Below are 25,286 nucleotides of genomic sequence, written 5' to 3'. Positions count from 1 at the left end.
TAGATATGTTTGTCAAGCAGTGCATGATCCAAACTGCAGTCAACACTCACACATAATCCTATTTATTCAGTGTCAAGTAATGCAGGCATTGCAAAGCATTTTTTGGCCATAAAAAATGCCCAACGGACTGAAATCAATGACTGGAGAACTAACCTTCGATGGTGACCTCGACCTCAGGATCCTCACTTGTTTCTGAAGGGGCATGCTGGGAGGAATCTGAAGGGGGAAGAAGAATACTGCTGAATGATGGACACCAAAAAGGTTTTTAACCAAACACTCCGTGATTTTGTATTTAAACTAACGCTTGCCAAAGAAGCCCCCGGCTCACTGAAACATTTTGCATTCACAGTGTGCAACAAAAACAGAAGCAAAGATATTTTACTATAAGCCTTTAAGCAATTCTAGAGAAGGGTAAGGAGGTGGGGATTATACTTGCTAAATTGTGTGTGCAGCAGTGCAGAGTTGGTGTTAATGACAGTAGGAAATTCCTTATTCTTGGCTTAATAGGATTAATACAATCATAAATATTTTTCCCTTTGTTATCAAGGATTACTGAAAATATAAACAAAGGCTGTGTGCCCCTACAGATGATTTATTTCTTTACCATTTATACAGACCCATAGTTGCTGCACAATAAAGACTTCTGTACCAGGCTGCCAGGCCAACAGCGAAAAATGATAGGGAACTGCATAATCACAACGCTTTCATTGGGGCAGTCTGCACCAACATAATAAAAAGGATCAGGCCTATCAATACTCAGTGGGAGAAAGAGCAACGTACATTTAACTGCAGAAAAGTTTAAAAAGTGAAGCTACTTATATTGGAAACTATTTCAAAACTAAGCAGCAGTGTATGAAGGCATATATTTTAATTACTCTGGCAGAGTAATGCTGCACTTAGGCATTTTGAAGAGTGTCTTCTTTCAGATCTCTGTAAGCTGGAAGTATAATGTCACTTTGGGAGCAAGTCTGACGGAATCTCAGTTTCAAAGGCTCTTCACATGATGTCGCATGTACTAGAGATTCAGCCGTATCTATGGCGACACCTTAACTGCAGTATATTCAAACTATGTCAAAAATCTCATCCAGTTCATGGAAAACGTAGTATGATGTTCTGATCTAATCCAGAGTGAGTGTTGGGTAGATAACTAGCAAATGCAAAGCACAACAAAATGAAGGAATTCGGAGATAATGGCCTTTCAGGAGATGTGATCGTAACTATCCCATCAACTGATCACTTAGAACCTTGTTCGAGAGCATCAGAAAAGTTTTTAAAAAAATACAAGTTTTGGCCATTTAAGAACAGCCACAAAGGCTGGCAAATGGTCCATCTAGCCCATTAGCAAGTCCCTGAGAAACAGTCATAATTAAGAAAAACATGCAAAAATGTCAAAGCAGAGGGTAACAAAGTTCTGGAAGAAAACTCCCAGATCGGACATTTCTTCTTAAGTCATATTAAACCGACTGGTTTAAACACTACCAAAGTATTACCATCACTAGGTATTTTTTTGATCTTGGGTAAATGCACAGCTCCTAAGCAGCACCATCTCCGGTTAGTCAAATGCAATTTCATTCAGTTGAAAACAATTTCTTTTGATGCCCAGAAGCACAAGTTTCTGACCGCTGAACTTCAGTCACACCACGCCGCCCGCTCAGCCGGTCTCACTAAAGACCCCAGACACCTTTATCAGCTACAGCTAATCTGGGGGATTCCAGGCACATGCTAATTTTGCCACTTCCTTTTCCACCACCTTGTCAACGTTACTGGAGGGGAAAAACAGCAAAACTCCCCAGCGATATACACCAAAAGGTACATTCGTACATCCCTCTGATGTTTTTCTTTGCAGAAAACAATCGTTTCTGCAAGTTTTCTGCATCGCGGGCTGTATTTCAGTCAAACTTTCAGAAGAACTTTAAATGCCTATTATATGTATTTCTTTGATAATATTTAGAAGGATATACACCAAAGACTTCATAACATCCGAACATTCTCATCAATTTTTCTTTTTTACTCTCCTTTGTGACGATCAGCAATAAGTAACTCTATTTTACAGAATCCAGACAAGGCTGCCTACGCTGTATGCTTATTTAAACAATAAATGAAATTTAAGTTAGACTGTTACCTGCAATTTTAATCACTGCCTATAGACCTTTTCATAAATACCAACCTTCACAAACAGGTTTATTCTATTCAGCAAAACCGAGGTGCAACTTTCAGCATATCTTTTACAGAAACTTGTAAAGGAGAACAGATTTGAGAAAAGGGTGTGCGACAAAACCATATTCTGACACAAAGGACCATGCTCGTCATCTGTAGCTATAAAATTCTACCTAGTCAAAAACAAAGCAAAGTCAGTCTCGATCATTTTGTATCCCACTTCCCTTTCCTCGGGCTCTCTCTTCACAGTCAGGCAAAAATCTCATGGCGTTATGCTTAGGAAAACAAAGTACCTAGATTGTTTCTTCTCAAGTAAGTAGAGTTATCTGTGCAGTCAGCGAGAGCAAAGAACTTTCTTCTCCTTTACCAAGAGAAATGCTTTTACATTTCATGTAATGGTACCCTTAACTATGGTGATATTTACCTTCAAAGCAGAACTAATGGGATTTGCAAGAATAAGTATTGCTGCAAGCATAACTTGGCCTTAACATCCAAAAAAGCCTCACAACTCCCATTTGACAGTCAGCTGCTTAGAATGAAACTAGCTGCAGAATATGTACTTTTAACATCATGTCAAAGCATTAAACGTCGGGTGACAAGCACCTTACAAATGCAATTTATGATTTAAAAGAATGACGACTCCCATCACAACTCGCTTATAGCAGAGTGGCAGGATTTGGGAGATTAAAAGCAAAGCAAAACAAAAAACCCAAAAGCCAACCTTGTGAAAATGTGGAAAGAGAATGGTTGGAGAAGATGTACAACTTTAATTAAGGTGCCATCTTTTCAAATATTTCTGTAAAAAAATATCCAATGATGTTAAAATATTCTCATGAAAAACATTTCATATCTCTAACCTTCTACCGGTATTTCCACATCTGTTCCTTCACTGCAATCGGAACCCTGGTGGCTTCCTTTAGACAGATATAAAGTGAAAAACATACCATAATAAAAATACAAAAGGAACGTTTAACATTGACTATTCAAAGTAAGGATTTTCGTAAGCGAAAAATCCAGAACTATAACGTTCACGCGAACAACATAGAAAAGGCTCGATTTCTGAATCTTTAATTCACGACAGCAGCAGCACTCTGACGTTACAGAGAGAGTCACAGGTTGAAATGCAGATTGGTATTTTCTAGTGTTTGCAAATGGGCAAACCAGTATTTTTAATACAGACTGGAAGAAGCCAAAAGAAATGTACAATTTTGGAATAAATTTATTTTAGACATTGTTCACATACAGTAAGGAACTCCTTCCCCTAAACACAGCCTTTCCACGTACTTTGTATATGCCCATTCACCTTACACACAGCTGAAAGGAATGATCACGTTGTACTCCTTATACATAAGCTGAAGTTTATTACACTTTATAACCAATAATGAAACAGACTAAGTTTCATGAGAAACATGTCGACTTGCACAAATTACTAGTGCTTTAGTGATCAACATGATGTTCCTTTTCAAATTTAGAAGAGAAAGAAAGGAGACTCCCTTCTATATGACCTTGGACACCTGAAAATTAAGGCAACTGAAATTTTTATTTCTGTTGAAGTTTAAGTTCCAACACCCTAAAACTCTTACTTTAAATCAAGGATGCAGAGCCTTGAAAAGTAAAACTCACACATTCAATTTCCAAAAACAGGTGTGAGAAAAATACAACTAAAAGATCTACCTGTATAACTTTTTGCAAGAGCAATTTTTTCATCCATCTCTGATGTTTCGGAAGGGCCTGCTTGGGAACAAAGAGAACAGCTTTTAAATTGTGTCTCACAACAAACATTTTCCCAGTCCACAGAGGAATTTGCCACGTAACTCTTAACTTCATATATCATACGCTCATTTCATACTTCCTGTAATGTCGAACTTCGGAAAGACCATATGAAATATTAAGAATGTATAAATCCATACTCATCCAGTTCAACAGAATAAAAATGGTGAGGGGCAAAAGGCAGGGGTGTGTATTTCTCGGACTACTGAACAGTCAGAGACTCATGCAGAACAGCAGCTTTTCCACTCTTTTGGTCTTAATAAACTAATTTTAAAACATGAAATGTTGATGGTTCTGCCTTTCTTCAATGAATATTTAATCAGCTAATTTTTTTTCCTGTTCGTTAAAATTTGTATTCCTAGGGAGTCCTTTTTGACTTGAAAATTTCTACCTACATTAAATAGACAAATTCAGAGAGATTAAAATCATTTACGACACTTCAAGGTTGTTTGCTTTTCATCACAACAGCTCTTTTGATGGCTATATACGGACTGCTTTAAAAAGGCTGTTGCAGAAAGCAGCACACAAATGACACTTAAAAGATTAAATTAACACCCCTAAAAACCTACTGCTTAGTGCTTTGGCACTCCTGCAGTTACACTCAAAAAGAGTGAATCGCTTGCAGCACAAACAGCTTCGCACTGATCATTCTATACCACAGAAATAGCACAGGTATATAAAACTAGCCACTATACGTGGCATATGGGGATGTATAGGACTAACTGGAACTGAAGAGTTTGGACTAACTGTTCTGTGTTAATCAAATCATTGCTGTGTTCATTTGCAAAAGCAACCTGCAGAAGATCATATACCTTCCCAGAAATTACGGCCCTTTAGAGGTAGGTTTAAAAGGGTATCAACAACGATTATTAATAGCTTCACAACAGAAAAAGCTACTGTTAACTAATAAGGCAAGTGAAATGTTTTCAACTATTCTTTCATACGCACAGAAAGCAAGAAAAGATAGAAAAGACTTGTCATAATCAGACTTAATGAGTATTTTAGTCAACTGAAAGTACATATACAGTATCAAATACTATGAGTTATTCAAGAAAATTAAGATTTATGGATTAAATTTTCCAAAGAAAAACATGATTGTTAGGTGGTTACAATAAGTTTGGGTGAGACAGTTCTACCTAATTTGTTTGCTCAGATTTTCAAAGGAATTTTAAATTAACAGGATTTCACGTCAGGATTCTACACAAGGCTCTTAGTTTTACATGCATTTCTTTCAGTAAGTGCTGCTTTACCCTGGTCCTGCCACTTTTCCTTTGCTGGGGGGGCCAGTTTTTTTCCTGTTTGTCTGTTTAACTCAAAGGAGCTCCCTGATTCACTTCAAAACACGGCTCCAGAAAGAATGGTACTGGCACAGCTGAGACCAAAGACAGAAAACAGCGGTAGGGAAGAAAAGGAGCAAAGCAGAAGGCAGAGACACTGGTGGTGCTCTGGGCCACAGAAGCAGAAATTCTCATCAAAACAGTGTGATTTGCAACTGTTACGGGCAAGTGGGAGTAGAACACAACCTCCCTGCGTATGCTGGAAAATGTCTCCATGGACTAAATTTGATTTTATTTAAATAAGCATATTCCACGTATGCAGGCAGACAGGAGAATTATTATAATTCATAACACACTGACTCACAGAAGCATCATAAGCAAATATCCTATTATAAGCACATTTTGATGTTCATTCCTTCACTCAGAAATCCTGACAAGATGGCTTTACCTACACGCTCTGCAATAGTCTCTAATATTGCATTATCTTCATGCCAAACGTATTCTGTCACACACACACACACACACACACACAAAAAAAAAAGAAAAATAAGAGTCTTTGACATGTTCCAACTTGAAGATAGATTTTTCCAGTTAAAAAGATACACTTACTAGGCTTTCAGCCCCTGGGATTAAGCACAGAGAATTCAATCCTCTCATCTCTAATGTCAATAAAACCTACAGTACGTGTAATAAATCTAGCATATCTTTTGAGTGACCTAAACAGATTATTTTATGAAACATGAAGCTTTTTTTTTCATATTATGAAGCTTTGACAGAGGAAAAAACAGTATGAAAAATGTTTCAGAAATTAAGAAGTGTGAAACAATATAGTCTTCTAGCATAATTCAGTAAAAACTAGAAAAAGAAATTTAAAAGAATTCTGAAAGGTCTAACACCCAGATATATTAAAAAAACCCAACCAGATATGTTTCCACTTTACTGCATTCGTAAAATCATAGAATCATTAAGGTTGGAAAAGACCTCAAAGATCATCAAGCGCAACTGTCAACCCAACACCCCCCAGCCTCCTAAACCGTGCCCTGATGTGCCGCATCTACACCTTTTTTGAACACCTCCAGGGTTGGTGACTCTACCACCTCTCTGGGCAGCCTCTTCTAATGCCTGACCACTCTTGCAGTAAAGACATTTCTCCTAATATCCAATCTAAACCAGTCTATTCGTGCACATTACAAGCAGACACATACACATCACATGACTAGCAAAAGCAAAAACCAAGCATTGTGGTAAAACCATTTACTTGAACTGAGTTCAAACCCCTCAGCCTCAGTTTCTAACAGATTATGTCCTAACACTACACAGCCAAACCTGTGCTACTTGGCAGAAGCAACGGATTTAGCATCTCATGGATTAGCATCGTCAGTGATGCTCATTTTTTTTTGTCTTTTTTTTTTTCCACTACACAGATGGCAGCAATGTGAACAAAATGTAATTACCAGGGTTTCCTGGTTTCAGCTGGGAGAGAGTTAATTTTCTTCCTAGTAGCTGGTACAATGCTGCGTCTTGGATTTAGCATGAGAATGATGTTGGTAACACACTGATGTTTTAGTTGTTGCTAAGAAGTGCTTACACTAAATCAAGGACTTTTCAGCTTCCCATGCTCTTCCGACAGGGAAGGCTGGAGATGCACGAGGAGCTGGGAGGGGGCACAGCCGGGACAGCTGACCCCAACTGGCCGAAGGGATGTTCCACACCATATGGCACCATGCCCAGCGTGTGAACTGGGGGGAGCCGGCCGGGAGCAGTGATCACTGCTCAGGGACTGGCTGGATATTGGTCAGTGAGCAATGGCATCATGCATCACTTGCTTTGTATATTCTTGTATTATTACTACTCTTAATTTTATTTCAATTATTAAAGTGTCATTTATCTCAACCCATGAGTTTTCTCACTTTTACTCTTTCCAGTTCTCTCCCCCATCCCGCTGCAGCGGGGAGTGAGCGAGCGGCCCTGTGGGGCTGAGTTGGGGGCTGGGGCTAAACCACAACACAGGGTAATATCCAAATGCCTTTAGGAAGCACAACATCATGCTTTCTTGTTTTCTTGATATATTGTCTGGAATTTCTTGGTTTAAGATAGTTTCTATATTCCAAGTGTTACGTTATGGGGGTTAGAGTACTGCCAGACTAGCTTTAGTTTTAGCCGCATTAAAATGGACATTTCTTCCAGTATTCTGGGAGATCTCCAAAGGACAAATATTTTGTTGTTAGAGACATACTAAAAGATGTTCATGACTTTCAACATTCCAGCGTGAGAATACAAGCACAGCTTGGTCTTTTTCCCCAGCAGAAGATAGTTTCAATCTCATTTGGTTTTGGATTGATGTCCTATATTTTAACTGCCTCACTCTAACATTTCCAGAAATTCCAAAACTGATAGCACTGTTCAACCACACAGTGCTTTAGAGGGAAAAGATGTTTGTTCAGCAGTTGTTTACACACTCTTAAGTTGTTTAGAAGCTAAACCAGACAGTTCATTAGACAGCGGTTTATAAGCTGAACCAGCCAATGCACAGGACACATTGTTTACAGCCTTCTGCTTCCAGTTCTTTGTTTTAACTTTGAAGCATCAGTGGTAACTGAAGACTTGCATCCACAAAATTCATGGAATAACATGCCTCTTTCAGGAAATGTTTGGTCCTTAGTCAGCAAGTTGCTCAGTTCTGCATGGGCTATGTCTCAAAAAACACTACTTCTACTCTGCTGATAAAGAGGATGGAAGATGGCACATATCCCTGAGGAGTTTTCTTAATGTATTCCTGCTTCTCTGTAAACTAGGGGGGGACGACGGGGACGACAAAGCATATCTCTTAATTCTATTCTCTTAATTGATTCAGAGTTGCTCTCATTCTGGCACTGATGGTATTTTGACCTCATTTTCTCCATGAAAAGTCTTCAAGACAGCCTGGGTCTTATAGACAGCCTTCTAGTAAGAAGCTAAGATTCGTGCCTGTTACTTTACAGTACATTTATATACCAGCTGAACAGTCCCCTGAATGCAAGGAAGCTGGTGTAGAAGCTAGGAGGATCTACAGGCACAGAGATGTACGTGCACAAACCCAGTACAGAGCACACTCCCTCCTACTTGGCTTTAGGGTCAGGCCTTGCACATACCCAGCTGATCGGGAGCTCAGGCAGAAATAGATACTGGTCCTACCGCAACAGCCATGGAAACAGACCTATTCCCACAGCACAGTAATATGCTTCATCTAAGAGTGCAAACCAACTTTCAAGGACTAAACCATATTTCAACCACTAAACTAAGGAACAGCATTTTAACTATCATTTCTTTTCATAAGAGCCATGATAACTGGTATTTATAAATAAGGTATATGCAGGAATATTGTCTTCGATAGGTAGAATGCTCCAGCACGTGCTATTTAGTCCTGCAGAGCTCTGCTCAGTCCTTTTCCTCACCTAGTCAACAGTCAAGATCTGGACCTTTCTTCCAGAACAGGTTGCCTTTAGTGTCACCCAAAGCATTTAACTCTCCAATGACCTTCACATTTGTCCTGGATACCGGGAAAAAACCACCCACTGCCATACGGCTTTTGCCCACTGATGGAAAATTGACACTAATACTGTGCCAGAACACCCACATGAAGTTTTTGATGGCTAAAGTCCCTGTTTCTCAGTCTGCTTACTGCGACTGCTAAAACTTAATTAATTTAATAATTCAGTATTAATTCATAGCGACATCCAAATGCTGCAACCTACTATTCGATAATAAGAGAGTAAAAGAACTTCCGCTACAGGTAGAATTTCCCCGTTTGATTAACGGGAGGATTTTGTGTGCCACTGAGGCAGACAGCGCTTCGTTCAGCATTACAGATTTGTGAGAGGAAACAAACACTCAGAAAAACAGTAACTGTGAAATTTCATGAGGAAATCATTTTGTCCAGGAAGCCCCAAGCAGATTGCTGTTCTCTAACAGTTAAGTCGTTTGTCCCCATACATCAATAGGCCCAGCTCTTGCTGTCGGGTATTTTCCGTAAGAACTACGACCCTAGCTATTTTCTTTATTTTGCAGCACAAAGGCAGCGCTTGGGCAGACTTGCGGCATCCCTCAGGAGCACACCTCGGGATAACTGTACTTTTCGAAGGTTCACTTCTCTGCACAGCACCATCATGCACACACAAACCCCTACAGGCCTCTTGAATTTATAGCGCTCTGCGCTTTGTACAACCCTTGGCTTGAATCTGAGCATCAGCAACACAAAGAAACGCAGGGGAAGCTGCTTTACTCTGGGGAAGGTGGTGCGACATGACACGGTAACACCTCTGTTCGCTCACAGCACCCCATCCCTTTGACCAGTATATTCAGTTTTGCCTTGTTTCAAATGCAAGTTTGGAGGACTAGACTGGAAGGGGGAAAGGGGGAGCTATTCATCAAGCACCATTTTATCTGAAAAAGATACAGAATCACACAGAATGGTAGGAATTTTCTGAAATATTTTTAATTCAATATTTAATTTTTTTTAAGATTTCCAGAAAACTGGAATTTTTAAAATAAATTTTTAATATTTCTAAATATTTTTTAACATTTCCAGAGAAGGAGACTCCACAACCTCTCTGGGCAGCCTGTTCCACTGCTCTGTCACCCCCAAAGTAAAGAAGTTTTTCCTCATGTTCAGGTGGAACTTCCCATGCTCCAACTTGTGCCCGTTGCCCCTTGGCCTGGCGTTGGGCACCACTGAAGAGAGTCTGGCCCATCCTCCTGACACCCGCCCTTCAGATACATATTGCTATTCACCACTCAGAAGACTGGAATTTTAGAGAAACCCCCCTTCCAAATCCACATTGCTCAGACTTTACTATGGAAGCATACTGTATAAACAGGATTTTTTAGCTCAAACACGCTGCAGCACAATGGGTTACTATTTTTTAAGGAAGCGATTTCAGTACAGACTCTCTTCAAACAGCACTGGATTACACTTTGGGCTCTTGGCCAAATTCTGACATTGTTTTTATGCATGAAATGGAAAGCCACGAGAGGCCAAGAAGCAAAAAGATGACAGGACTTGGCTTTGGAAGGAACAATGATTAGGTTGTCTCCAAAAAAGTATCTATTTTTACTACACTTTATCGTGCCTGTAACCCCCCCCCCATCCCCTGAGGCTCGGCAATGTGCAAATATGAAAAGATAATCCTAACACCAGAGAATTAATCTTTCAAATTCTGAACTTGAGTGGCGACATTTTGCTGTGTGTATGGTTAAGGTCTCTCTGAACAGTGCTTGTACATTGCTTGAGACGTGCCTGTAGGAGAATATTGATTCTACGGTCCTGTAGTTAGTTATTGAAGCACATTAGAAAACAATCTCAAGAATCTTTGTGTCTAAACACACACACAAAAGTTCTCAAAAATATAAAGTATTACAAAATGAAAGTGTTGTGGCCTAACCCCAGCCCCCAACTCAGCCCCACAGGGCCGCTCGCTCACTCCCCGCTGCAGCGGGATGGGGGAGAGAACTGGAAAGAGTAAAAGTGAGAAAACTCATGGGTTGAGATAAATGACACTTTAATAATTGAAATAAAATTAAGAGTAGTAATAATACAAGAATATACAAAGCAAGTGATGCATGATGCCATTGCTCACTGACCAATATCCAGCCAGTCCCTGAGCAGTGATCACTGCTCCCGGCCGGCTCCCCCCAGTTCACACGCTGGGCATGGTGCCATATGGTGTGGAACATCCCTTCGGCCAGTTGGGGTCAGCTGTCCCGGCTGTGCCCCCTCCCAGCTCCTCGTGCATCTCCAGCCTTCCCTGTCGGAGGAGCATGGGAAGCTGAAAAGTCCTTGATGTGTAGTAGTATAGTGTAATAATGTGTAGTAGATGTGTAAGCACTACTTAGCAACAACTAAAGCATCAGTGTGTTACCAACATCATTCTCATGCTAGATCCAAGACACAGCGCTGTACCAGCTACTAGGGAGAAAATTAACTCTCTCCCAGCTGAAACTAGGACAGAAAGGATGTGCTGTTTCACACTTCATTGTTGAAAATGCAGCTATTTTTCCCGAGATGCGTAGCAGCTTCCCTGAGCTCCTTTGTAATGCTCAATTAACCTAATGACAAATGCAAACAGGCTGAAATAATAAATTTAGGGTTCTAGTTATTTTATATTGCCGTTTATAAACAAGGCTTCTTTATTATTGTTCATTTCAACCTAAAGTAGTAATGATTTCTTTTTTTCACTCCTAGTTGATGTTAACCAGATACATATTGATGAGGAAAAGCAACCGAGAGATACCTTAAAACATACACGGAGCCCGAATCATGGACCCCACAACTGTTGTTATGCTTTGTCTGTATAAACCTTTCAACACAATTTTGACACATACTGGCCGTGCCATGCTAGAGAAGTGATGGATGCGCTATAAAAGTTACTGAAACTTTAAATGAAAGATCCAAGCTATGCTCTAGGCAGTATCGTTTTTATGGTTTATTTCCTGTTTAAAGAGATCACTGGAATTAAGTGTCTGTGTACTGGACCCTCAGAAATAAAACCCAAGCAATTCAAAAGACTCCTGAAATCTCTCCTTCAGCCCAAACACACACATATGGGTATGTTCAAGTTGTACTTTAGCTCTTTTGGCATTCTTCAGAATAATTTAACTGACAGTCAGCATGGAAATGTGGTATCTTAACAGAGGTAAGTAATTGCATGTTTAACAACCAAGAATAAGAAGAAAGAAAGGCACAGAGAGAGCAAACACTTACGCTATCAACCCTGTTATGAGATAAACACATGCAAAAGCTAGTATCGTTACCTGGAATATTATATTGATAGTAGTCAGGATCATCTGATTCCTCCTTCACTGCTACTGTTGCCATTTCCAAAGAAATTCCTGTAGAAGCAACAGAAAAATCAAATATGGAAACTAATAATAACCCAACCCCACCACCACCACCACCCCCCACCCCCCTCCAAAAAAAAAAATTGGGTTTAAAAAAAACCCAAACAAAACACTGACCAAGATCCTATTCAAAAAAAAGAAAAAAAAATATTTTCAGGTGCTGAGACACTAAACAATTGCTGAGCTAAAACAAGGGTAACGAAGTGACCTGCTGGTTTCTTCTGTTTCAGTTTGGTCACTGTCAGAAGGGATTCAGGATTAAATGCTTCCCTACAGACTAGGCGTCCTTGCAAATGCCATCTTGGATCTGAAGAATTAAAAAGAACGGTCTCCTTCCATTTTGCCCACTACCATAGCCAAAATAAAAATTTTAAAAATATTTAACACTCATTGTACTGCAAGTACTTGTAGACCTACTCCTGGTCACTCCTCTGTAGAGCCAAGCTCAGAGACAGTCCGCATCAAACTGTGCTGCTGACCGAGCAGCACCAAAGGTCCCCAACTGCTCCTGGCTTCCTTCAGGTGAACTATCCCCTCCACAAGCCTTCACAGCATTCCCTAAAATGTTTTCAAAATGTTCCAATGAAAGGAGAATTACTTAAAATGCCTCTAAAGCAGCCCTGGAAAGAGTCTGGGGCTGACTTGATGAAAAGCTCAACTCTTTGTGTATGTTAAGCTAAACGTTAACCACGAAGGGTTCCCAAACCACAAGTTTATAAAGTTGTGAAACACAAAGAAATAGAGCAAAAAACTGGACTAAATATAAAAACTTAATTCTTATACAAAATGCCGAGCAGTGTAGCCCAACTCAACAAAAGGGAAAGTCACAAGCTTATCTCTAGGCCCACCTGTTGTCTCGCTGGCTTTACCGGGATTACTTGTGCCTTTATCTCAAAGCATACATTTCAGTGCTCCGCCGCAGATCACTGTGCCTTGCAGGATCATGCCCTACCGGCAGGCGACTTTCAGAATGCTTGGTCATTTTTTTCCACAGTCTAACATATTTTGCTATTTATTTCCATTTGAGCTAGAAAATGGACATTCTATCATTTTCAGTATTTTAGGAATATTAACAAATAAACCAAGTTTTTCTCTCCCCATTAAGGATAAAGTCATCTTAAATTAGAACAAAATAAAAAAGTGGACGATTTTCTTCTTCTCCACTGAAAACCAAACTATTTACAAAGACAAATTATTTTAGTCTACAAAACTTTACAAATCTCCTCCTCCTAGAAGTAGCTAAAGTTAAATACTTGTTAAAAAAGCCAACTGAAAAGTGGGCGTTTTTAAGGAAACGAAAGTTTTTATTTCTCACAACGGATGTCTTTTTGCTGCTTCTTGGAGCTTCCTATCTTTGCTTAAAGCCAGCCTTCTGAACAGAACCGGATTTTTATAATTTTGTAAATAAGGGTAAAATTTTGTACATACCAGAATCCTCGTTTGGTTCAGTTTTCACTTGAACAGGAGGACAGCTACAAAAATAAACAAATCAAGCACATTGACGTGACAAAAAACAAATATCACATTTCTGAAAATTTCCTCAAGCTTTACAGGTTGTCAAGTAAAATCAATCTCCCAGTATATATTTTTTTCCAACTAGGAACATAAAAGCAAAAAACCTCGCACCTCAGCTTATCTCATTTAGCTCAAGGGAATTGCCAGGAATCCCCCATCCCTACATTTCTGGGACATACACAATATTCAAAGCATGTTTACCATTTAATGAGAAGCAACTCAGAAGCACAGAAATACTTGCTATTTTGCTCCCTGTTTTCACATTAACCAATTTTTTTTATTTATTCCAGATATAATCTCTTCATTTACTGACAAAAAACGTATTTTAATTTTTCAAATTTTTTTTTTTTTTTTGGGGGGGGGGGGGGAAGGAAGCAACATTACATCTGTTCCCCATCACTACCATATCATAAAACATGACAAACTTATCCCTGACTGACAGACTGTGAATTAAAACGCTCATTGGGCTAATTAAACCAAGGGGAAACTTTGCCATCTGTTTAATTTGTAACAGTTTCCCCACAAATAATGGTCAAAAAAGAGAGAAAATTCAACTTGATGCTTTTTATAATCCCAGGCAAGCAACAGTTATCCAAAGTCAGGGGGACAGAAAAAGCACATTAAGAGAAAGCTGAACTATAAGAAAATACATAGTTAATAAAAAACCATTATTTTAAATTCACCTTCCACCTGGAGGTATAACTGAATGTGAAGGATCCGTCATATGAACTCCTGAAAATTAAAAGACAGTCTTTGAATTTCCTGTACTCCATTTACCTTAAATACAAATTAAAAACGTAACACTGATTGCATTAAGCGAAAATCTGTTCCCATTTTACAAGCATATGTGCATATTTCCTGTATTCACAGATATGAAGCCAGGATCTCTCGTTAAATAGCTCTATTAATCTATAAAGCAACAAGAATATAAAATTGCTTCAAACGTGCATATCACCATGCTTTTCACTGCTGTCTCTCATGATGCTAAGCTAAAATCTTGGGAAACAAAGTTAAACAGATTTTCCAGCCTAAACTCTGCTAAAACAAAATGGATTGTTTTATAGATATTCCAGCTCAGTCCTAAATTACAGCTAGATACAAATAGATTATCTTTATAGAAAGTCATTTACCACACTGAAAACATGCCTTGCTTTTTCAACAGATATATATTATTACCAGAATCACTGGAATTTCCCAGCCCCTAGTCTTACTGGGTACATGCAACACACTTCTGTTTACTCATCCAGCATCAACTTCTGGCTGTTTCACCTCAGAAAGCAGAACTTTTCTTTTTTGATTACATTCCTATAAAAATTGCTTCATCCTCTTCATAAAAGAAATCCTCACTTATATGAATTTTGCAGGTAAAGCAACATGATCCCAGAAAGGAACAGGAGAAGGGATTTCTAGGCTAAAAGTGAACCTTTGTGGGGTTTTTAAAAAATCACTTTAGCACAGATTTTTTCATATATAAAGGCTTTCACAGGGACTGCAACACCTAACCCCTTCAGATGATTAGATCATGTTTTAAAATGAGATATAAATGCCAAAATCAGCTACGTACTAGCACATGGAGCACTGCAAAGTCTTGGCATCTTCCAAAAATGTAATGCACAGTCCTCCATCAGTTCACTTCTCCTTTCCCTAGGATACTATCCAATTCACATTAAATTTAAATTCAGTAAAAGGATGAAGACTGGAATAGAACAAGTTTTATCTCTAATTAGTTGCTCTCGGCAGAACACATAAAGGCAAAAGTTACAGTTCCATGAGCACGGCAACTCACAGGCCAGGAATTTCTGCACAGTTTACCACTTTATCCACATGACCAAATCTTCTACCTACATTGCTATCTGAAGTGGAATTCTGAACCGTTTCTGTTTAGTCTAAGTAGTAACTTACCTAGGTGTTTCTTTGGCTCTAGGAATGGCCTGTGTGGAAATAGGGAAAGAAAAACCCATAGCTTTAGTAAAGACATTACTACTTGCTTGGCAGCATAACATTAGAGAGAGCGCACTCCTGTTTAAGTGAAACAGGCTGCAATGTATTTGATTAAAAATTAAAATGAATTGGACTTAATTTAAGTACAAAACCAAAGCAGACAGACCAGTACTAGAGAGCGCAAATAACCTTTTGATAATAAATGAGATCCCTGACTTGTTTTCCAAAATCCATTTCAGGGTTGAAACATCGTAATTTGCTGGATGTTTAAATGCAAGTCCTTCGGGCAGGCCCTGCACTACCACAGCAGAGTGGTCCCTCTGAATCTTCTCATATGGCACAGGTACCACTGTTGACTTTCCTAAAGCTTTACCTAGATGGGGAGGGGGGGAAGAAAAAAAAAAAGAGATGGTTTTGAGCTCAAGAGCACTCGAGTTAGCAAAAGGATGAGTCCATCGTAAAACTTTTTACTTTGAAGAGGACTAGAGCAAAAGCAAGGTGCAGATGCGAATCTCTACAGGAAACCACATACTGCTCACATTAACATGCGCTGGAACCCACTGAGATACAGAGGCCTTCCTGAAAGACAACTGAACGGGCTGTGCTGCGCGATAATCTCACATCACATCGAAAACTACATGTGTATGTCTTAGAATCGGCTACTAGAAGTGAAACTTATCACCTTAACAACAGCATAGTTGGAAGGCTAAGAGCATGCAGTACCTTCCTCCCAATTGGAATAAAAGTCTAGAAATTTAGAACAGCTATTTAGAAGACTTTAAAGCACCCACCATAGCAAAAGCAGAAAAAGTCCTCCACAGATTTTCTGAGAGCTTCCTGTTCCACAATATCCACCGTCAGTCTGTTTACAGGTGGCACAGTCTTTGTTTTCTGCAGTTCTGCAGCCTTCTCGTCTTCTGTAACACCTGGCGTTTATTTATGAAAATAAGAATAAAATAATAAGTTATTAAAACTCCCGGTACCTAGTCCCTGCAGTTTAGACTATAGACACTTGGGAAGAATTCCTGCCAGAAAACTGTAAGAACTTATTTGCTTTAGAAGCAAAGGCCTTTATCTATGTACCTGAGCAATGAGTAAATTTAAATTTACACCAAAATTATTATATTCTCCTTAAAACCTTTGTGAATATCACCCTCTGAGGCGTAAGAATGATGAATTAAAGGACACATCCAAGCAGGCTTTTTTTTTTTTTTTTGGCATGAAGAGGTAGAAAACACTATTAATCTCAGGAGAGGATAATACTGTAGAAATAAAATGCAAAACTGCCAAGAAAAGAAGAACCAAGACAGTCACCAGGGAAACAGTAAAATGCCTGTGTGGAAGGTCCCACAGGTCTCTAGTGCTATGCAAGATGTCTTATGCAGCAGTTATGTTATATCCTGTTTTATTTACGCTCTATGTGCTTGGCTGAACTTTTTATAGACTTTTGCCGCAACAGCTCCTATATCTTTCAAAAGACATTTTAAGTTCATCTCTTATTGCTGAATAGCAGGAGTTGCAAACAAGCCACCATCACGCAGGACAGAGAATACTTCAGCCTTACACCTTGTCCTAGTCTCTGAGCAAAGTCGTTGCAAAAGGAGTGATGGAACAACAACTCTTTCAATATTAAAAAGCAAATGGAAGTGATCATTTCAGGTGGCAGACTTCCTTCCTTATTCAGTTCTTGCAAAGATTTACTGAGAATCACCCAGCAAAAATCGGGGAGAACAGCAAAGATATTCTGCACATGGAAGAAAAAGATCTATGTTCCTACGTGCAGGAGAACAATCAGTGCTGAAGCTGTATCATGACTTCACTGTGAGCAAGCACAGCGGTAAGTCTGAAACGCTGTGATTTGCATTACCAGTACTGCTGGCATCGTAATTCTAGGCCAATATGAGAAAACAAACATCAGTTTGAACAGACGATTACAAATCAGTTGTGAAATGAGCTGAAGCAGCAACGCTTTTAGTACAAATGCATTTATTTTAAAAACGTGCATCTTCATTTAAAAGAGAACCTGCTCCTTCCTCTATAGATCACACATCTGCTTTGTGCCCTGGAAACCCACCCCCATGCGACATTTAGCTCTCCAGCTCTTCAGGCCTGAAACTTTTGCCTTCTCTGCAATATCACAGTGCCTACCATAACACAGAAGTAATGCAAAAATGGATTATTATTTGCCCATAACACAGGGGTTTAGTTAATGACAGTTGATAAGGTTTCCTGGAGACTCAGGGATAAGAGACAGCAGTTCCCATTTATAGCTACGCACAACGTTGCTTTTTGGGTGGTTTTTTTTCCACATAAGAGACTGATTCACTGAAAACGGCTTTACTGCCAGTAGCTGCTCAAAAGTGTACCCACACTTTCTAAAAATAATAAGCAAAACAAAAATGACAACACTGCTTGCTTCTCATTAAAATGAAAAGCAGACAAGAAAATAGAAATTTTCCTTCTTAGCTAGAAGAAACCCCTTATCCTTGTTTTTCATTACATAATTTTCATCCATTTTCTCGAGCTCATATTACACATCTGCCTCCCTAATCTCTCCCTGGTTTGTTGGCCAACTTCTGACAAACAAAATCAAGCCTCAAAGACAGTAAGATTTAGAAGAGCTCTGCACAACTGATCAAAACTAGCAGCCATTCGTCTCCTCCGGGCAGCACTGACAGACACATCTCGGAGGCTACACAACTCTCAGGCTCTGCCGAAGCACTCGTCACATTTACCGGAGCACCCAGCAGGATTCAGGCTATGTCTGGGTGGGGAGACCTGGGACATGTGCAACAAGAGCTGGCAGGGAAGAGGGGCGAGGGGATGCGTTTACATGGTAAATGGCTGAGGAAGGGTGAGGAACGGTTGCATTCTACACAGCAGGATTGTCCTCGTCACTCTGCAGAAGTTACTCCAGATTCAGCAGGACTAAAATGAACCAACTCCTAACAATCCTCCTTTTGCACTGAGAGGCCATATATGGCTGAGTGTCTCTTAACTCCTTGCACTATCCAGCTGTTTTGGTTATTCTGAACCTTTCCTCTTACCTGTCCTGATCATCAGCAGACTGGGTTTGACAGTCCGGCCTACCGCTTGGCTAGAAAAGGGATCTCTCAGCTGCCATCATCCTTATAAAATAAGTAGACTATAAAATTAATAGACTGCTTTAAATTTAAAAAAAAAAGCTTACAAAATTTTTTGTGATGGAACAAAAAATGGAATACTTGGAACAATCAAATTTTAATTCAGCAATTTTCTTCTTGTTGCAGGGCAGCAATTAGATAGCTACACCCCGACCGCTGTATGGGCAGACTCTCCAGCTTCCTGCCTTAAATAGATGCTGTTATGCTTATGAATTGATGAAGAGAGTTACAGCTCAGCAGTGTTATACAACACCTATTCCGAAGATCCGCTAAAGCATGGCCTGAGCGCAGCAGACTAAATCAGGCCATAAAGAGTGCCTGTCTTCAAAGCACTTGACTCAGAAGTAAGGGGAAAGCTGCCTTTTGGAGGAGGCAGGCTGCATTTCTCCCGCGGAGCGCAGCCCGTCCCGCTGGGTCATGCTGCAGACAAGTGACAAAACCAGCACCGACCACATCTCGGCAAAGACACAAAAATCAAGCTTTAGCAGATAAACAGTTTACTTAATTGAGATTTCCTCAGAAATGTGACCTGAAGATGAGATGCTACAAAAACAACAGAGAAAAGATGATGAATTCACTATCTGAAGCTGATGGAGCTCAACACTCCTCTAGCAAAAGAGCTGTCAGTCCCATGGTACATAAGGCATCTTACAACAATAGAAGGTTTTTTAATCAGGTGGTTTTAATTCCCCCAGGTACAGAAAGCCAAGGAGTGGTTCTAAGAGTATGAACATCACCCCTGCACAGACACTCCGAGAAGCAACCTAAAGGCAACAATTATTTGGTGACAACACCCATGTACATACATTTTATCATTTGTGCTTAAGGAAAATTACTCTCTGAAAATAACTATGAGCAAGGAAAGAGGGAAAGGATGTGTGTGTGGCTAAGTGTTTTGCTTTGCTTTACAATGCATCACCCAGTTCACCTGTGAGCTTTTTAAGGCCATCCAGTTTTATAGTTCAGGAAATTGGACAATAACCTCAAATTAAAGAAAAATCATTTTATGATTATCAAAGGATCACTTAAACCACAAGAAAAGCAAATCACCTGAGGCAGCATTTAGGAGCTAATGAGTTTCAAAAAGATGGGCTATCTACAGTAATTTTCTGTTTGTTTGCGACTCTGAGGGAGCAGAGGGGCGGTCTCCACTGAAATGTGACTGAACTTGCTAAGAAAGTGTTTTAGCTGTTAGATTCCCCTTACCTGGCTAGGCAGAGACAGAACATGAAAAGTTTCTGACAATCACACCAAGCAACCCAGCTCTAGTAAGGCTGTAAAAGAGGCCAGTTACCCAAATCTGAAATACACCCAGAAAAACAGCATGGAGCTCGGAGGTAGGCAGGGCACGGATGAAGATCCGAATGGCACTCAACCTGCAAGAGCCTGTTCCTGGAGCCAGAGAGGCAGACGATGAAAGCAAAGGAAGCACCCCTGAGGAAGGGAGGTAGAAAGTGATCTTATAAAACTCTTTACAAGTAACTTGCGTCTAACTATGTAACGGAAGCTTTGAAAATGCATTTCTTCTTCATTTTGAGAACTTGTAAAAGAAGGGAAACTGCCAGTAACATAAAACTTAAGAAAAACAGATAATTCACCCTTAATACCATGAAAAGGGGCTGCAAAGGAGACCATAAAAAAAATGCATGGCTAGCCAGGGCCGGCCACCACCCACTTCCTGTAAAGCCCTTTTCCCAGCCTAGGAAGTTGGGGAAAAAAAAGAAGGAAATGAGAACAGTAGTAGAAGAGAAAAGGAAGAGTATAGCAGGCCACAAATATCACTAAAAGATAGGAGAATTAAATCCATGTCTTTCACAGTGATCTAGGCTATTAATGCAGGGTTCAGCTAATGAACACATATTAATGTGAGAAATATGCAGCATGGGACAGCTCAAAAATTACATTATTAGCATTTCAAAAGGGGAAAGCATAGCAGAAGGGGACTGTAAGCTGAGCCATTTACGTGAGCTCAGATGGCAACAGCTATGACAAAAAAAGCAGTTCTCAGTAAGACAGGGCTGATTGCTTTGGATTTTATTGTTATTACATGTAACTGCAACTGTTTGGCGAGTGCTAGGAATGTTATCTTTAAACTAATTCCTAAGCACATGATTTATTAGGAAGAAACTCACCAAGTCTTTAAGGGTAGATGCTTTAACTCGTAGCTACATTTTGCAAATAAAAAACAAAGTGATTGAAAGGAAATTAAAAAAAGCTATCGGGGACTCCCAGAATGAACACCAGGCAGTTAATTTATCAGGCAGTTACAACCGCAACAGAAAAACTCCCTCAAAACCTACGGGCGGGGCAGGAAAAAATGCAAAATATTAACTAGTGCTTCCGGTAAGAGCACAGAGGGCAATGTAAATACTTTAGAGACTGGGAAAGGAGAAGCCCCGAGTGCTGGAGGTAGTCACAATGTATGTAGCAAAGGGTCCTAGCTCTCCAGCCGGAACATCTGAAGCTTCATGCTTTTTGTGAAATAAATGAAGATACCCCATAAGCTTTAGCAATCAGGGCACTCCAGCCACCTTCGTAGCATCCTAGGGAGATGGGGACGCCCAGAACTAAATCACAGTGCTAAGGTTTCACAGTCACACAGAGGCCTGGGCACAAATGCAGAAGACCCGTCTTACGCAGAGAGCTGCAGAAGAACGGGAAAGGCGATAACACAAGAAGGCAGCAGTTACCGTGCCCACAACTCTCCCGAGCAAAAAGGATTATGAAACTGTTCCTCGCCAACCCCAGGCAGAGCGGCCAGGTTAGCATTACCACATCACTGAAGAGGCCCGACGCAACCTGGCTCGTGTAACATACAATGGGCAAGGGAACACTCACGCCATCCCTTCCACCAGCGGAGATGCAAGGTCTTAACTCCCAAGTGACAGACACGGGGGGAGTAAATACATCACGTTTGCCAGCGTGATTAGTGTGAGCAACAGTGACGGGCTGCAGCCAGCGTGGCCAGGCGCAGCCATCCACCGCTTCTGGTCTTACAAGGTGCAGAAGTACACATTAGTCCAAGTCACCTGCTGCAAAAACGCAAGTGAAAAACTCAGGAAGGCAGAGAGCCACAGCTGAGTAAGTTCCCATTAGAAGTGACAGGGAAGAGCCTGTTCCAACAGATACTCAAACAGAAAAAGCATTTACCAGAGGTTGCTTTAAAGAGGCCACACCCAAATAGCTGGAAGGAAATCTGGCATGAAAAAAAAGAGGTTGAGAGCTACAGACATGTAAAACAGCTCTGGCTTGGCAACAGGAAAGCATCCTGACAGTCACAGCTTTACAAAGCAACTATTCCTACATCCTTTTTTCCTGCTACACATTCTGTAAAGTGTACCCATTTTGAAGTGCACTGGAAGACCAAAGCTAAAGCAAGAATCAGATATAGCCCCCTATATTTGCATTTAAAATAGGTAACAGATTAGCAATGGCATGCATGCAACTCCAGGAGTGTTTTGTCAGGACTAATCCTCTCCTTGGCTCTGATTGTTTTTCTTTCATTTACTATTTATGTCTACGATTTAATGGCTCCTTTCTCATCCAAAATATTCTGTAGCTTCAGGAGCAGCAAAAGCCACAGAAGTCTCAGCTGGCCACAGAATCGTTTAGGGCCAAAGAAAATGACTGTAGGAAACCAGTTTCCACACTACCACATCGCCATCAAAAAGAACTGGTTTTTTTTCAACTAGCTGCATTAGTGCCAAGGGATTAGCCTCTGAGCAACATAAAAAGATGTCGGCTAGTTACAGAATGGTATTTTCACTATAATACCATAGCACATAACCAGAGACGAAGATGATGATGAAGATTGTCCTTTTGATATTATAACAAGGACTAATACACCCTATCAATAGCAGTTAGACCCGCTAATAACCTGTGTTGTTAGAGTAATACTGAAGAAGTATTAGGCTGCTTCCATCGAGGTCAGAGGATTCAGCCTGTACTGAATTTCAAGTCCAAGACCTTCCACCTTAGAGCCGAAAAGTTAAACACCCCATTTAGATACTGCTTCTGAATTACTACAGGCATGACAAGAAAGATATACAGAATATAATCAGAGGTAATCACAATAGTAAGGAAGAAGTCAGCCAACTGTATTAATGCTTTATTTACAGCACTACCAGAGCATCGAAATCAGGTACCATGAAAGGACTACCTCCAGACGGGTAGAACAGTACACGCACTAACTAGTAAGCTGCAGCATCAGGATCTATCTCAGCAGATTTAATCAAAGATATTTTTAAGCGCAAGTCTAAAATTAACACAGAGCTACTGAATTAATAAAATATTCACATCACTGTAGCTTGGCTTCCACCTATCTTCTAAACACAGGATCTGCGCACGATGCTCTCAGGCCTGCAATATCACACCCAGTTCTGCACTGCTGATAGTGAAAGTACAGAGACAATAGACAGACAGGATCGAACACGTGAATAGCTTCATCCCTTAGAAAAATGAAAGAAAGCAGGAAGACATGCCAATCAGAGCTTCAGCGTGTTACAATTTATATTTATACCAATATGCTATACACTTTACTGAGCTCTGGTTAAAAAATACTGAAGATAGGGATTCCTACACCATGCTTTTTTGATATCGTCACCTACAAAGAGAACACAGTTTAAGACAAAAATACTGATTTATGAGCTATTTAGATGCCTACAAGTAGATGTCATGGAGACTTTCAGAAGCTTTCCTCTAGATTTTCAGGTACCTAAGTTGCTTTGGAGATCTGGCCCTGTTGGTAGCATCGATTTTATTATTGCCAATATTGGAACTAATTGCACCTGTGGTGATGCAATGGAGAATATTAACATTTTTTTATACCTCAATTGCAAGTGAAGTATTGACTATTTTAATTCACAAAATACTTCTAGTTTGAAAAAAAACACTTTTAGTCGGGCAACTTGGAGTGCACGTACCTCTTGTCAGTAAGAAACAGCGTTAAGACAGGTTATGACAGGCAAACAAAGGAAGCTACTGCCTTCAAACAGCTGGACTGTAAGGCTCTAGTGTCCATATGCACTTTTCCATGGGGGACGAGTCCAACAAGTGCCACAGATTCCTCTGAAGGGAAGTCCTGGTGTAGACAGCAGCCACAGAGCTCGTGTTCACTGCTAGCGAGATCTCTTGAACTGAGCAAAGCCATCGCTTCTGATGAAAGCGTATCCGGAGCATTCAGACTGCCTTCCAGCTGCCCAGGATCCCAGCGCTGCGTACGTGATACCACTGAACAGCCCGAAGCTACATTCACTGACAGCCCTTTTGCTGTGCCGCTTGGAACATCTGAGTAGCTCTGTCCTGTGCAGTCATAGTCTAAACATTAACCTTTAATGTAAGAACAAACTAGTTCTGTCACCCAGAGAACAGCAAAAGTAAGATTCCCTGAGAAGAATCCCTAGAAACAGATCAGGAAAGCAAGCAAAGAGGGGAAAGCTGCGTCATGACAGTTTCCACCTCTGGCATCCAGCACAGACAGCACCCAGCCTAGCAGAACTCTGCCACTGAAAGCAAAGACAGGAGTGAGCTGTACTGCTTTGGCATAGCTGGGAAGACGCTGCCTGGGAAAGAAGGTCTAGGCAGTCAACAGGTTTGCTTTAATCCCACACAGGCACCCTCTAGCCTACGGGGATGAAATAGCTAGGGGTGAAGTAGACTGACGCTCCCCAGCGTAGGTGTGATCTACAGACTGACTACTCAGAATCCCATTTGCACATCCTTAAAGACCAAACCACTGCTCTACAGTCGTTTTGCGCATTTGAACCCTTCTTTGCTATTAAGCTAAAAAGCTCATTTTCTACAGAGAAAAGGAGGTGCACAGTGAACAGCTTCCGTGGAAGCCAAAACCTGAAGTGAGGACAGTCACTGCATAGTCGTAATTACAGCTATGGAGTAGGAAGCCAGCATCTACCATAGCAAGACCCTAGATATGGTATAACTTCAGCCAGAGATACTCTCTCTAGACTACAGGAACAAGTTACTACAAGCCCGTAAATGCCAATTTCAGCTATTCAGATGGAAACTAGAGCAGGCCAAAATAGTCCAACAGTTGCCAATCCAGTCAGAGACTTGCCAGTTTCAAGTTTGGTTTGTTTTGTTTTTTTAAAACAGTAAAGTCTAGCCTTCCAGGTTTCTGGTTTTGTTTCCTTTTTCCACCCCCCTCTAAACTGCCGAAGCATTACATTAGTTACAGAGTCAAAGAGATAAAGGAGCACAATGTCAGAAGAATAATTCCCCAGAAAACCTGATAATTCTATTTGCTCAGAGGCCAGAAGGATTCGATGAGACAGAAGCCTAGCCTCAGATCTTCAGGCAGATCCACAGTAGCCTAGTTTATGGGAAGCATCATTTTACTCGCCTGCAGTTGATGGAGGATATCCAAAAGGGAAGAATAACCCACATACCGAAGATATTGAGGACCAAACCTAAGCAATCTTTCCCATAAGGCCTTTGGAGTATCATGTGCCATTCATTCATCACAAGCAGGCGGAACAGCCGTGACCCTCAAAAACACTCGGATTCTGAGCATTCTTGAAGGTACAAGCAGTTCTTGCAACCTGTAGCTGGATGGACATGGAGGTACAGGTAAGAAGACTGAAAGATGCCG

At 40.5% G+C, this 25,286-nt stretch overlaps 1 protein-coding gene across 23 annotated transcripts in view; it reads right to left on the bottom strand.

Annotated features, from left to right (window-relative positions):
* Positions 1-25,286, bottom strand: part of GTF2I (general transcription factor IIi) — a 78,070-nt gene that overhangs the window by 37,303 nt on the left and 15,481 nt on the right. For 11 of the 23 annotated variants that reach the window (XM_075113259.1, XM_075113265.1, XM_075113272.1 and 8 more), the window contains exons 4-11: positions 16,328-16,462; positions 15,726-15,909; positions 15,498-15,526; positions 14,279-14,327; positions 13,509-13,552; positions 11,994-12,071; positions 3,832-3,891; positions 154-216 (exon numbers count right to left, since the gene is read on the bottom strand). In XM_075113259.1, the coding sequence (XP_074969360.1) occupies positions 154-216; positions 3,832-3,891; positions 11,994-12,071; positions 13,509-13,552; positions 14,279-14,327; positions 15,498-15,526; positions 15,726-15,909; positions 16,328-16,462 (642 nt within the window). The remainder of the gene's footprint in view (positions 1-153; positions 217-3,831; positions 3,892-11,993; positions 12,072-13,508; positions 13,553-14,278; positions 14,328-15,497; positions 15,527-15,725; positions 15,910-16,327; positions 16,463-25,286) is intronic. The other 12 variants (XM_075113261.1, XM_075113273.1, XM_075113264.1 and 9 more) reach the window with 2 other exon arrangements.

The sequence above is a fragment of the Phalacrocorax aristotelis genome, chromosome 18 (genome assembly GCF_949628215.1).
Source record: "Phalacrocorax aristotelis chromosome 18, bGulAri2.1, whole genome shotgun sequence".
Lineage (NCBI taxonomy): Eukaryota > Metazoa > Chordata > Aves > Suliformes > Phalacrocoracidae > Phalacrocorax > Phalacrocorax aristotelis.
The sequence above is the reverse complement of the archived record's forward strand: the minus strand, read 5'-3'. Positions and strand labels throughout refer to the sequence as shown.